At 44.0% G+C, this 14,058-nt stretch overlaps 1 protein-coding gene and 1 long non-coding RNA gene across 2 annotated transcripts in view; one reads left to right on the top strand and one right to left on the bottom strand.

Annotated features, from left to right (window-relative positions):
- RFX6 (regulatory factor X6) overlaps positions 1-14,058 on the bottom strand; it is a 132,962-nt gene that overhangs the window by 11,084 nt on the left and 107,820 nt on the right. The window contains exon 17 of the mRNA XM_068231351.1: positions 11,404-11,913. Coding sequence (XP_068087452.1) covers positions 11,404-11,913 — 510 coding nt within the window. The remainder of the gene's footprint in view (positions 1-11,403; positions 11,914-14,058) is intronic.
- The window catches only part of LOC137503832 (uncharacterized), a 30,678-nt gene that overhangs the window by 8,974 nt on the left and 7,646 nt on the right, over positions 1-14,058 (top strand). The window lies entirely within an intron of this gene.

The raw sequence follows: 14,058 nt of genomic DNA, 5'->3' as shown, positions 1-14,058 counted from the left end.
GGCTCCTGCGCAGGCGCTCTGACGGCTGTCGGCTCCGAACTACACGGAAATACCCGATCGCCGTCAGGTCTGCTCTACTGCGCAGGTGCAAGTCTCCGGTGCCTGCGCAGTAGAGCGGACCCGACTGAGATCGGGTATTTCCGTGTAGTTCGGAGAGGAAAGCAGCCACAGCGCCCCCGCTGGAGCCAGCAAAGGTAAATATTGAAATTACAGTCGGGCCTGTCGCTGGCTGTTCAGAGGGCTGCAGCTAGACCCCCGTGGGACAGAGGTCGGCGTGGGAAGCCTCATTAGGATCCAGAGGCTTCCCCCACCCGAGGTGAGTACCCCCCAGGGGATCTTTTTCATGTTACAGAGTCTCTTTAACTCTTTCAAAGGACTATGGCCCTTATTCAATTAACCTTTCTGCCTGAGTTCTTTCCAAGAAGATCATTTTTCATCTTTTGTCTAATATACAGTAACTTTGTAGCACTTTGTAATTGAAAAGTGACCAAAAAATAGAGGGGGGGGAGTACTATTAAAATTATTGTGAGTATTTCCTTGCTTGCTGGTAGTATAACTTCTTCCCAACCACAGGTTTTTTCTCCTTAAAAACCAGAGCGATTTTCACATCACGCTCCTCTCATTCATTCACCAATAACTTTATTGTTACTTATCACATTGAAATTATATATATATATATATATATATATATATATATATATATATTTATATATATATAGTGAAGTTTAGAGGGGGTCGCAGCCAGCACGCAGTACACAGATGTATAAAACAAAGTCCGTTTATTGTGCAGTAGAAGAAAACAGCTTCAATGCAGCAGTAATAACTGGAAAATAACAGTTCAGCTTACTTCAGCTTGGTAATATACAGTCCAGCAGGATCAAACAAAGTTCAGTTTTCATCAGGCCAACACCATACAAACAACAGACAGGGTATGGTTTGGCTTCCATCAAATACTCCAATATTCCTTGTCAGGAGCTTCCATAGCATACTTGCTACTCCTTCAACACCTCTCCTCAGACTGCCTCTGAGGCTGCTTCTTAAGCATAAATTTGCATCTCATCAATACCATAATTAGTGAGACTCTCAGCCTCACTGACAACCAGGTGTGTACCTAGGTGGGATGGGAAGGCCCGCCCTTCCTTCCCTCCCATCCCAGGAGTCCGGCCCTGAGAAGAAAAAAACCAAGCAGCAACTGCTTGCTGCTAAAATCCGGACTCCCTTCCTAGGACCACACAGGGTTTTAAAGTGACCATAGTCCAAATACCGGGGAAATATACCTCCCATCTATTACCCAGCCCCGATGGCCCCTACATATCCCCCCCCTCTGCCTCAACCCCGAGGCGGTGGAGGCACATAGACCCACTAAACAGTGGACTCGGGAAAGGGCATCAGCGTTCTAGTGCACTTTACCCGGCCTATGTTCCACCACATAGTTGAACTCCTGGAGAGAGAGAAACCACCGGGACACTCTTGCATTCGTTCCTTTGTTTCTTTTCATCCATGCTAGCGGGGCATGGTCAGAGATCAACCTAAATTTTCTACCCAACAAATAGTAGCGCAGGGAGTCCAGGGCCCATTTTATGGCCAAGCATTCCCTCTCCACTACCGCATAGTTTCTCTCAGCGGCCGTCAGCTTCCGACTGAGAAAAACTATGGGATGTTCTTCTCCATCAATCACCTGAGACAGGACCGCCCCCAACCCAACATCTGAGGCATCTGTCTGCACTACGAACTCTCGAGTGAAATCGGGGGCTACCAGGACAGGGTGACTACATAATGCCGATTTCAGCTCCAAAAATGCTTTTTTTGTCTCTGCTGTCCACTGTATCATCACTGACTTCCGGCCCTTGGTCAAGTCAGTTAGGGGAGCTGCTAGGGTAGAAAAATTGGGAATGAACCGTCTGTAGTATCCCACTATCCCTAAGAAAGCTTGAACCTGTTTCTTACTGATGGGGCGGGGCTATTCCTGGATTGCCTCAATTTTGTTAATTTGGGGTTTTACCAACCCCCTTCCGACAATGTACCCCAAGTACTTTGCTTCCTCCATACCTAGGGCACATTTCTCGGGGTTCACTGTAAAACCCGCCTTCTTTAACGCATCCAGGACTGCTTGCACCTTGGGAAGGTGGGACTCCCAGTCTGAACTGAAAATTACGATGTCGTCTAAATAGACCGACGCGTATCTTTGGTGTGGACGCAACATTCTGTCCATAACTCTCTGAAATGTGGCCGGGGCTGTCTGTAACCCAAACGGCATTCTTTTATACTGAAAATGGCCCTCAGGTGTAGAAAATGCCGTTTTCTCTCTGGCGTCTTTGGCCAAGGGTATTTGCCAATATCCTTTGGTCAGATCTAATGTGGTTATGTAGCGGGCTGGGCCTAACCTTTCTATCAATTCGTCCACACGGGGCATGGGATAACCGTCAAATTTGGAAATTTCGTTTAATTTCCGGAATCGTTACAGAATCGCAGAGTTCCGTTTGGCTTGGGTACCAACACAATCGGGCTTGACCATTCACTCTGCGATTCTTCAATAACGTCCAATTCTAACATGCGCTTCACTTCCTCTGACACCGCCTTTCTGCGGGCCTCCAGGATGCGATAGGGCCTGACAAACACTTTAGCCCTGGGCTCAGTAACAATGTTGTGCTCCACCATACCCGTAAGTCCAGGCAAATCCGAAAATATCCCCTTGTTTCTCTGAAGAAACTCTTTTACTTGTTGGACCTGGGATTTGGAAAGAGTGGGGGCTATTTTCACATCCTCAATGCTGATTTTGGGTACAACACTCACACCTACCCTAACCGGCGTGGTCTCTCTCTCTTTCCAGGGTTTTAACAGATTGACGTGATACAGTTGATAGGGTTTCCGTCTCCCTGGCTGATGTACCTTATAATTCACTTCCCCCACTTTTTCAACGATCTCGAAGGGACCGTGCCACCTGGCCAAGAATTTACTCTCCACGGTTGGGATCAATACTGCCACTCTATCCCCCACCTGGAACTGCCTGATCTTTGCGGAGCGGTTGTATACCCGACTCTGCGCTTCTTGGGCTGCCAGTAAGTGTTCCTTGACCAGGGGCATCACCTTGGCAATGCGTTCTTGCAACTGGGAAACGTGTTCCACCACACTTTTGTGGGGACTGGACTCACTTTCCCAGGTTTCTTTGACCAAGTCAAGCAACCCTCGAGGTCTGCGCCCATAGACCAGTTCAAATGGTGAAAAACCTGTGGAGGCTTGAGGTACCTCCCGAACAGCAAACATCACTGCCGGCAATAAACAATCCCAATCTTTTCCGTCCCTTTGAACAACTCTTTTTAACATCATTTTTAAGGTTTTATTAAACCGTTCCACCAGCCCATCTGTCTGAGGGTGGTAAACAGAGGTTCTCATCTGCTTAATCTGGAACAGTTTACACACATCACCCATCACTTTAGACATAAACGGGGTTCCTTGGTCCGTAAGAATTTCCTTAGGAAAACCCGTCCGAGTGAACATATTAAACAATTCTCGGGCGATAGATTTGGACGTGGGTTTTCTTAACGGAAAGGCTTCCGGGTAGCGAGTGGCATAGTCGAGTATGACAAGGATATATTGGTGCCCCCTGGCAGACTTTACCAGTGGCCCCACTATATCCATGGCAATGCGCTCGAATGGCACCTCGATGATTGGCAAGGGCACCAAAGGGCTTCGAAAATGGGACACTGGCGCGGTCAACTGACAGGTGGGGCAAGAAGCGCAGTAATTCTTTACTTCGGCCTTTAACCCAGGCCAGTAAAACCTGTCAGTTATCCGCGCCTCCGTTTTCTCGGCACCCAGGTGACCTCCCAATGCTTCATTGTGAGCCAAGTCTAGTACCATCCTCCGAAACTCCTGAGGCACTAGCAGCTGCTCAACAACCTCTTCTCTGACCTTGGCAACCCGATATAACATATCCCCATGAACTGAAAAATGAGGGAATCTCTCCTCTGCCCCCGGTTCCTGGGGAACTCCATTTACCACAGATACTTGTTCTCTCGCATGGGATAACGTTGGATCCCGCATCTGCGCAGTGATAAACAACCCTTTTGACACATCCAGGTCAGGGAGCATAGATTGGGGGGAAGATTCCTCATCATCCTCGCCCAACATAACTTGTAATGGGGAATCATCCCTCCCCCTCAGTAACCTGCTCAGGGTCCCGACAAGGATGGTCAGTCTCATTTTCATCCATTGGCAACATGACATCATCTTTTTGCAATAATACATGATCATTTTGCAATACATTTTCTGCAACATTTGTATCTAGACTTGGTACATCAAGTTCTCTGGTAGGGGGAGGAGGGGCTAAGTTATTATCAGAGTCCTTAAACAACTTCTCCTTGACATTCTCCCACAGTACCCAAAATAGTGGAAAGTCTCGACCCAATATAACTTGGCACATTAGGTTTCTTACCACTCCGACGTCGTGAGTAATTGTCCCACAGTCCGTTGAAATCGACACTGGCACCACAGGATAAGTCTTTGTGTCTCCGTGAATACACACCACCTTAAGCGGCTTTAGCACAGTGTCAATAGTTCCAATCAGATCAGCATGCACCATGGTTACCATACTGCCTGAGTCCAGCAAGGCTTTGGCAGGTACCTGGTTCACACTGACGGGACACACAAAACTCTCCTGGCACTCTGCCAGGCATACCTCCTGGGCAAAAAAGGACACCCTCCGTAGTACGTCACACTGCATGGGTTCCTCCTGCAGTGGACACTGGGCTCTGGTATGGCCCCAAGCAGAACATCTCCAACACTGGATCACACCTCCCTTCCGGGGTGTAGCCATAGCAGGTGGCAACCCCTGAGCAGCTTTTGGGAATACTTCCCTATTTCTGGTGATGCTGGTTGCGGGGTTCCGTGAAGCACCCTTTCCAGAGTCAGGGAACCTTGCAACACGGGGTAAGATGGGGCCCGCCTGGCCCTTTGGAGAGAGTAGATCTTCCACTACGGTATATCTCTCCACCAACTCCACCAGCTGCTCTGCTTTTTTGGGGTCTGCATGACTGACCCATCGCTGTAGTCCCACTGGCAAGGCACGCAGAAAATGATCCAGCACGAATCGCTCCACCATCTCAGGCCCGGTAAGTACCTCTGGTTGCAGCCACTTTGTCGCCAGTTGGATAAGGTCATACATCTGCGATCTGGCTGGATGCTCCATCCGGTATTGCCAGCTGTACACCCTCTGTGCCCGGACCGCTGTTGTTACACCTAGTCGGGCCAGGATCTCTGCCTGTAGTCGATCATAGTCAAGGGCGTCTGCAGAGTTGAGAACTTGAGATCGTAGTAGGCCTTCTGGGGTTCTCCCGTCAGGAACGGTGCAAGGATACCAGCCCATTTGTCTTTCGGCCATCCTTCCCGCTCTGCTGTCCTTTCGAACGTTTTCAGAAAGGCTTCCACATCATCGGTGGGGGTTAGTTTCTGCAGGAAGTGGCTGGCTCTCACCATCGCCTGGTTGCTAGGGGCAGCTCCTGCTGTCTCTCTCCCCTGGGCCAGCTTCTGCACCGCCTCAAGCAGGATTTTGGCTTGCGCCTCTGAGGCCTCTCGCAGGGCTTCCGTGGCTTGCTGTTGAGTCACCATACTCGCCTGCTGAGACACCATACTCTGCTGTAGCTGCACAGTTGCTAAGGCCATTTGTTTCAGCAATTCCTCCATCATGCATACAAGGAGACTGGCCCTTTAAATGTCACTTTTTAAACGGAACTTTTTCTTTTCCTGCAGTGCTGCGCTGCCCGCATCCAAGCACCAGTTGTGAAGTTTAGAGGGGGTCGCAGCCAGCACGCAGTACACAGATGTATAAAACAAAGTCCGTTTATTGTGCAGTAGAAGAAAACAGCTTCAATGCAGCAGTAATAACTGGAAAATAACAGTTCAGCTTACTTCAGCTTGGTAATATACAGTCCAGCAGGATCAAACAAAGTTCAGTTTTCATCAGGCCAACACCATACAAACAACAGACAGGGTATGGTTTGGCTTCCATCAAATACTCCAATATTCCTTGTCAGGAGCTTCCATAGCATACTTGCTACTCCTTCAACACCTCTCCTCAGACTGCCTCTGAGGCTGCTTCTTAAGCATAAATTTGCATCTCATCAATACCATAATTAGTGAGACTCTCAGCCTCACTGACAACCAGGTGTGTACCTAGGTGGGATGGGAAGGCCCGCCCTTCCTTCCCTCCCATCCCAGGAGTCCGGCCCTGAGAAGAAAAAAACCAAGCAGCAACTGCTTGCTGCTAAAATCCGGACTCCCTTCCTAGGACCACACAGGGTTTTAAAGTGACCATAGTCCAAATACCGGGGAAATATACCTCCCATCTATTACCCAGCCCCGATGGCCCCTACAATATATATATATATATATATATATATATATATATATATATATATATATATATATATATATATATATATATATGTGTATATACATATATATATATATATATATATATATATATATATATATATATATATATATATACACTATATATATATTTACATTTATATATATACACTCGCCTAAAGGATTATTAGGAACACCATACTAATACGGTGTTTGACCCCCTTTCACCTTCAGAACTGCCTTAATTCTACGTGGCATTGATTCAACAAGGTGCTGAAAGCATTCTTTAGAGATGTTGGCCCATATTGATGGGATAGCATCTTGCAATTGATGAGATTTGTGGGATACACGTCCAGGGCATGAAGCTCCCGTCCCATCACATCCCAAAGATGCTCTATTGGGTTGCGATCTGGTGACTGTGGGGGCCATTTTAGTACAGTGAACTCATTGTCATGTTCAAGAAACCAATTTGAAATGATTCGAGCTTTGTAACATGGTGCATTATCCTGCTGGAAGTAGCCATCAGAGGATAGGTACATGGTGGTCATGAATGGATGGACATGGTCAGAAATGTTCAGGTAGCCTGTGGCATTTAAACAATGCCCAATTCGAACTAAGGGGCCTAAAGTTTACCAAGACAACATCCCCCACACTATTACACCACCACCACCAGCCTGCACAGTGGCAACAAGGCATAATGGATGCATGTTCTCATTCTGTTTATTCCAAATTCTGACTCTATCAAGACTCATCAGACCAGGCAACATTTTTCCAGTCTTCAACTGTCTTATTTTGGTTAGCTTGTGCAAATTGTAGCCTCTTTTTCCTATTTGTAGTGGAGATGAGTGGTACCTGGTGGGGTCTTCTGCTGTTGTAGCCCATCCGCCTCGAGGTTGTGCGTGTTGTGGCTTCACAAATGCATTGCTGCATATTTGGTTGTAACGAGTGGTTATTTCAGTCAACGTTGCTTTTCTATCAGCTTGAATCAGTCAGCCCATTCTCCTCTGACCTCTAGCATCAACAAGGCATTTTTGCCCACAGGACTGCCGCATACTGGATGCTTTTCTCTTTTCACACCATTCTTTATAAACCTTAGTAATGGTTGTGTGTGAAAATCCCAGTAACTGAGCAGATTGTGAAATACTCAGACCGGTCCATCTGGCACCAACAACCATGTCACGCTCAAAATTGCTTAAATCACCTTTCTTTCCCATTCTGACATTCAGTTTGGAGATCAGGACCACATCCCTAAATGGACTGAGGCAACTATATATATATATATTCGCCAAAAATTAGGCTTTCTTTGGGTGGTACTTTTTGCTAAGAATTATTTTATACCCATTTTAAAGGGTATACTAAGAAATCATAATTTCTCAGTTTTCAGCTATTATAGGTTCAAAATAAAATGTGCTACAGTAGATAAAAACCCACATGTTTAATTTGCCCATTTGTCCCAGTTATTACAACGTTTAAATTGTGTCCCTAGTAGCATGGTGATAATATTTTATTTGGAAAGTTAGGTGTTTTTTTAGGTGTGTTTTTTTCCGTTCAGTGGTTTTTTGTTTTTTTTATACTATATCAATAATTACAAGCCTTTATTCACAAAAAAACTGTAATATACCCTCATGACATAGATATTAAAAATGTCCTAAGGTAACTATATATTTTTTTTAAATTATGTATTTCTGTTACAAGTGTTGTATTTTGATCACTATAAGGTAGGGGTGTAAGGAGTTAAAAATTAATAAAAAATGTATGTATGTTTTTATTTAATGGTGTCTGTGGGTGCATTTTTACTCTTTAGGTACAAGATGGTGCTACAATTAATTTTCGAGTATGATAAACAGTACACAGAAGTACTGTTTACTTTAATGAAGCCTGTGTCTTGCTGATGCCAGCTCTCATTCATCATAGGCACTGTGATAGGGTTTGGAGACAAGCTGTTCCCATTCACCAATCATGTAACGGCGGGATTGCGATTGAGACAAACCACAGTGGCGCTCGAGAATGGCGAGGTAAACAATTGATTACACATATTTACGCCCCTGGTGTGCAAGTGAAGTTTCCAGGGGTGTAAATATGCATACCAGGGGCTGGGAACAGGTTAAAAGGCACTTTATTGACAAGGTATGAAAATATCACCTTCGGTAAAATCAAGGAAACAAAAATCAACATATGGGCCTATCTTTGCTAGAGATTTAATTCTGTACCTAACAACAAACTGGTCAGAACATTTCAGAATGCTTTTCTTTAATATTTTCCATTTTGGACTTACCAAAAGTGAGCTCTTTTTCTATAGCCCAAAATCCTAAACATAAAAAATTGCTACCTTGTTTAGCCATGCCTACATCTGTCACTGAAAGCTTTGCTTTCTTTCATGTCATAGGCATTCTTTAACTACTTAAGGACCATGCTAATTGAAATCTACGCCCTGTTTTGATGCTGATGGCTGCCAGGGCGTAGATTTGAATTCACCACCGCAGCGCACATCCGTTGTTTTCACCGCTCCAACCGATCTCGCCGCTGTCTCCCTGCCACCTCCCATCGCAGCTCACTCGCTCTGTCAGTCTCTATGACTGCAGAGCCCTGTGAGCCAGTCAGAAGCCGATTTCATTGGCTCCTGGCTGTGCCTATCAATGTAAGCAACTCCCATAGGCTTACATTGATAGACACTGTCGGGAGCCAATGAAAGCGGCTCCTGACCAGCTCACATGACTGTGCCATCATACAGACGGCACAGTGGCTGTTCTGAGACTCCTGGCGTGCGGCATGGATGGCGGTTGTGGTGGGTATGTGCATCGATTCATCTGTATTCCATCATTTTTGTACCAGCGATCTCTGGTCCTTAAATAGACCCAGAGATGAGATAAATGCTGTATTTTTACTTACTCGGGGTTTCCTCCAGCCCCATAAAAGTGAATGTGTTCTTTGCTGTCCTCCTCAACCCCACCATCCAGACGCAGTCAACTCCAGGTAAGCGGCTCAGTCGGACTCAGTCTGACTGAGTGACGTCAGCCAGGGCCTTCTGCGCTTGAAGGTCCACTGCTGGAGGCAGAGACAGCTGGTACTTAAGTGGTTAAAGAGGCACTATCCTCTATAATAAAACCCATGTGTCCCTGCGTCACGCTGTCTCAGTGTAGCTTGGTCCGTGCTTTTTGCTACTGCGCATGTGTGCAGCACAGACCCAGCCTCACAGAGACAGGAGGACCAGGGAGCCGGGCAGGCGTGTGAGCGGGTGGCCTGGTTTGTGGCGGGTGCGCGCGCCCGTGCAGTAACATGCAGCGGCGAGAAACAGACTCTAGAGCCCGTCTTGAAACGGGCTTAGGTCTGCTAGTAGTGACATAAAGTAAAATTCTGAAAATGATTCAGGATACCCACAGTTACAGTAACTCTCTTGATTTATTATCTTTATTATCTATATATTGATGGATATTGTATGTAGCCCTGCCCTCCCAGTGATACTCAGCTATGAGAAATTGGGCACCCAAAGAATTCTGGAAAGCCCGGCATCATTTTCACTGGCTTCAGAATTCTCTGAAACAAACATCCAATAGAGCTGCAGCTGACGGGACTAAATGTTGTCACCTGTGATGAATTTCAGATTGCAAATCAGGGTGAGGAAAGACTTTACAATGAGCAAACACTGACTACATTATTTATAAATTAATATTGTTAAAAAAAAAAAAAAAAGCTATTTTATTCATGATGTTATTTTCACTATAGTTCCTCTTTAAATTACACCTTGAACAATAATAACAGTAGGATACTTGCATTATTGTGTTTGTGTGCTGGAGGGGTGCCTTAACCTCCTGCCGCCCGCGTCACGCCAGTAGGCGTGGCCGCGGCGGCAGCCCCAGGACCGCCTAACGCCAATTGGCGTAAAGTCCTGGGGCTCTGTTTTGCATGAGATCGCGCGCATGGTGCGCGCGCATCTCATGCACGGAGGGCGGAGCTCCGCCCCGCCTTCAGTCTCCGAGCGGCTATTGCCGCTCGGGAGACTGTTAGACGGCGATCACGCCGTCTATTTACTAGGTGCAGCGCTGCGATGAGCAGCAGCGCTGCACTGGGGACAGCCGTGTGACACGGCTGTCCCCATGGGGGACAAGAGAGCGATCGGCTCTCATAGGCAGAAGCCTATGACAGCCGATCGCCGTAATTGGCCGGCTGTGGGGTGGGAGGGAGGGAGGGAAGGGGTTTAAAGCAACAGTTTTTTTTTTTTTTAAAAGCAGCAACACAAATATTGATTAAAAAAAAATAAACATGGGGGGAGCGATCAGACCCCACCAACAGAGAGCTCTGTTGGTGGGGAGAAAAGGGGGGGGGATCACTTGTGTGCTGAGTTGTGCGGCCCTGCAGCTTGGCCTTAAAGCTGCAGTGGCCAATTTAGCTAAACATTGCCTGGTCACTAGGGGGGTTTAGCCCTGCAGTCCTCAAGTGGTTAAAGAGGAACTGTCGTGAAAATCTTAAAATTTAAAACACATATAAATAAGAAGTACATTTCTTCCAGAGTAAAATGAGCCATAAATGACTTTTCTCCTATGTTGCCGACTTGCCGTCACTTACAGTAGGTAGTAGAAAGCATGACCTTTATTCTTTGTAAAGGCATACCATGAAAAAGATTTATACACAGATGCTGGCCAACCTCCCTGCTCTCTGCACACTTTTTTAGCAGTTGGACGGAGCAACTGCCATTTACTTAGTGCTTTTAAAAATAAAGAAAACCCTGGGAACCCCCCTATGAGAAGATGGGCTAGTCCAAAATCTGTTGGTAATGTCAGATTTCTACTACTTACTGTAAGTGACAGCAACATAGGAGAAAAATTTATGGCTCATTTTACTCTGGAAGAACGTACTTCTTATTTGTATATGTTTACATGTATTTAAAATTTTAAGATTTTCGCGACAGATGTCCTTTATGGTTAATGCTACAGCCACTTAATGAATGATTTTAAGGAAACAAAATATGTGCATTGTAGCTATTTGAAAGAGTAAACATGGACAATCATAGCAAGTGAGAAAAGTGATGCACAGTACCATTGGATGAGTTTGTAGCATAGGTTCCTCCTTGGCAGCTTCCAGGAGTAGGACCATTTATGAAATTGTATCCACTTGAATTGACATATTGCATGTTCTGTATCTCTTGAGGATTTGATGAATTCCCATAATTTGAAGGGCGAGCATTAAATGCAGTCACCGCACAGCTGTTGCTGAAGTAGTCCCTTGATGCTTGTTGCTCATTTATCTGGGGGTAACGACTATGATCCAGTCTATGGTGAAAGGCTCCAGAAGCAGACTGAGCATGAGCTTGGTACATTGCTTGATAGTTTGAACCAATCCCAAAGTAGTTTTGATTTGGTTGAGGAAAGTTTTGGTAAAGTGGGTCAGTAAATGAGGTAACTTGAGCATGACCAGACACTCCTTGGCCTGCATTAGAAAGCCTCAGAGCCATTGGACCTTGATTAATAACACTTCCTCGATTTAACATGGCAGGTGACATTGGTGGTGTCATCAAGTTTGATGTACTTTGTGAAGCATCCATGTCATCTGCAAATAATAGGATACACCAAACAGTTTAACATTTGAATTTGGATTAATGTAAAGGTGGCCACACACCATACAAGTTCCAATTTTACACCAATTCAATAATTACGATTGGTTGTCCCAAAAAATTTAAAGCTTTTTTTCCCATTCGTTCAAGAAATTTGATTGAATTTCTATTTTTAGTTGATAAAAGGAGATCAGGAGTGTTAGATTTTTCTGATCAATTTTTATCAAAATTGAATGGTGTGTGGTACATTGTCAGTTACTTGATGTACAGACCAAAGTGTTTTTTTCTGAGTTTTTAATCATTTTTTTCATAATTGGGGAACAATTGAACATCATGTATGTGTATGGTACATTGGTCAGGTTTTTGAAATGTTACATTCAGTCAGAAAAATTGATTACAATTCTTGAATTAAAAAGATATTTAACCACTTAAGCTCTCAGTCATTTTCACTTTATGCATCCGAGCAATGTTCACCTCCCATTCATTAGCCTATAACTTTATCACTACTTATCACAATGAACTGATCTATATCTTGTTTTTTCCGCCACCAATTAGGCTTTCTTTGGGGGGGTACATTTTGCTAAGAGCTACCTTACTGTAAATGCATTTTAACAGTAAGAATAAGAAAAAAAATGAAAAAATTCATTATTTGTCAGTTTTTGGCCATTATAGTTTTAAAATAATACATGCCTCCATAATTAAAACCCACGTATTGTAATTGCCCATTTGTCACAGTTATTTCACCATTTAAATTATGTCCCTATCACAATGTATCGCGACAATATTTTATTTGGAAATAAAACAGCATTTTTTACATTTTGCATTCATCACTATTTACAAGCTTATAAAAAAAAAATAGAGAGAAATATTTCATCTTTACATAGATATTTAAAAAGTTTAGACCCTTAGGTAAATATGTATGTGTTTTTTTTTATAGTAATGTTTTTTTTTTTTTTATTAAACATTTTATGTGGGCATTTTTGGGAGGGTGGGATATAAAAGTGTTTTATTTGGGGAAATATTAGTGTATTGTAATGTTTTTTTACTTTTACTTGTAGTTTTACTTTTTGGCCACAAGATGAGTTTGTTTACATGACGTCACTCTAAGCGTACAATGCTTAGAGGGACATAGCTTCAGAAAAAGCGAAGCTTCCGAGAGAAGCTGTCGCTTTTTCAGCGGGGGAGAGGAATCAGTGATCGGGCTCCATAGCCCAATACATTGATTCCGTGGCTACCGAATACGCGGCCGGGAGTGCACGAGCACACGTGCGATCGGCCGCGGGAGCGCGCCTGTCCTCCTTGACGTTTTTATACGTCAAGGAGGACAAAGTGGTTAAAAAATTGTATGGTGTGTGGTCACCTTAACAGTTAAATAACCAATAGATAAACATAATCGAAAAAGTCAAAACATAATTTACTGTATTTTGATGAAAATATTTCTTTTTGTATATATCCATAAAAGTTAAATAGTGGAAAATTTTAAATTAATTTGAGCAAAAATGCTATATTGCAAATTTGTGTGAAAATATAGGCAAACACTTTGGATGTGAATGCAAAACTGATTTTCTTAAACTAAACTGTGGGAGGAAGACGCTGTGGTACAAAGGGAAATAGCCCATTCCGCCTTGTATCAAATTTGTGGAAATCTTGCCTTGTGCAAATTTACCATTTTAGCAATTAAAACATATTTGCAAAATTCACCAGCTCATCCATACCTACAGTAATTGTAGTCAGTGTAGACTGGGACTATGATGTAAAAGTGCATAATTAAAGGATACTTTCTATGAGCATTGCATGGTAAACGCCAACATGTTCTATGAGTGCAATCAGCTAAATTAAATCCACCATTTATACATTTGGTACCTCCACCACAGTATTCAAACACTGAAAAATATTTAAGTCCACAACTCCTGCTGGAATCCACCTTACTTTCAATCTTGGTGTCAGTAGGCACATGCACACAACAACAGAAACCTGAATGAAGTTATAGCCCTTCCGCATCAGGATTGTTTTTAAGCATAGGCAAAACAGGCACATGCCTATAGTGATAGCTGCAGGAGACAGCTATTTGTAGTCCACTGTGTAGGTATGAAAGGTAATTTTAATGGTGGCCATACATGGTACAATTTTACAATCTTACC

The sequence above is a fragment of the Hyperolius riggenbachi genome, chromosome 4 (assembly GCF_040937935.1).
Source record: "Hyperolius riggenbachi isolate aHypRig1 chromosome 4, aHypRig1.pri, whole genome shotgun sequence".
Classification (NCBI taxonomy): Eukaryota; Metazoa; Chordata; class Amphibia; order Anura; family Hyperoliidae; genus Hyperolius; species Hyperolius riggenbachi.
Note: the sequence above shows the minus strand (reverse complement) of the source record. Positions and strands in the feature narration are given on the sequence as shown.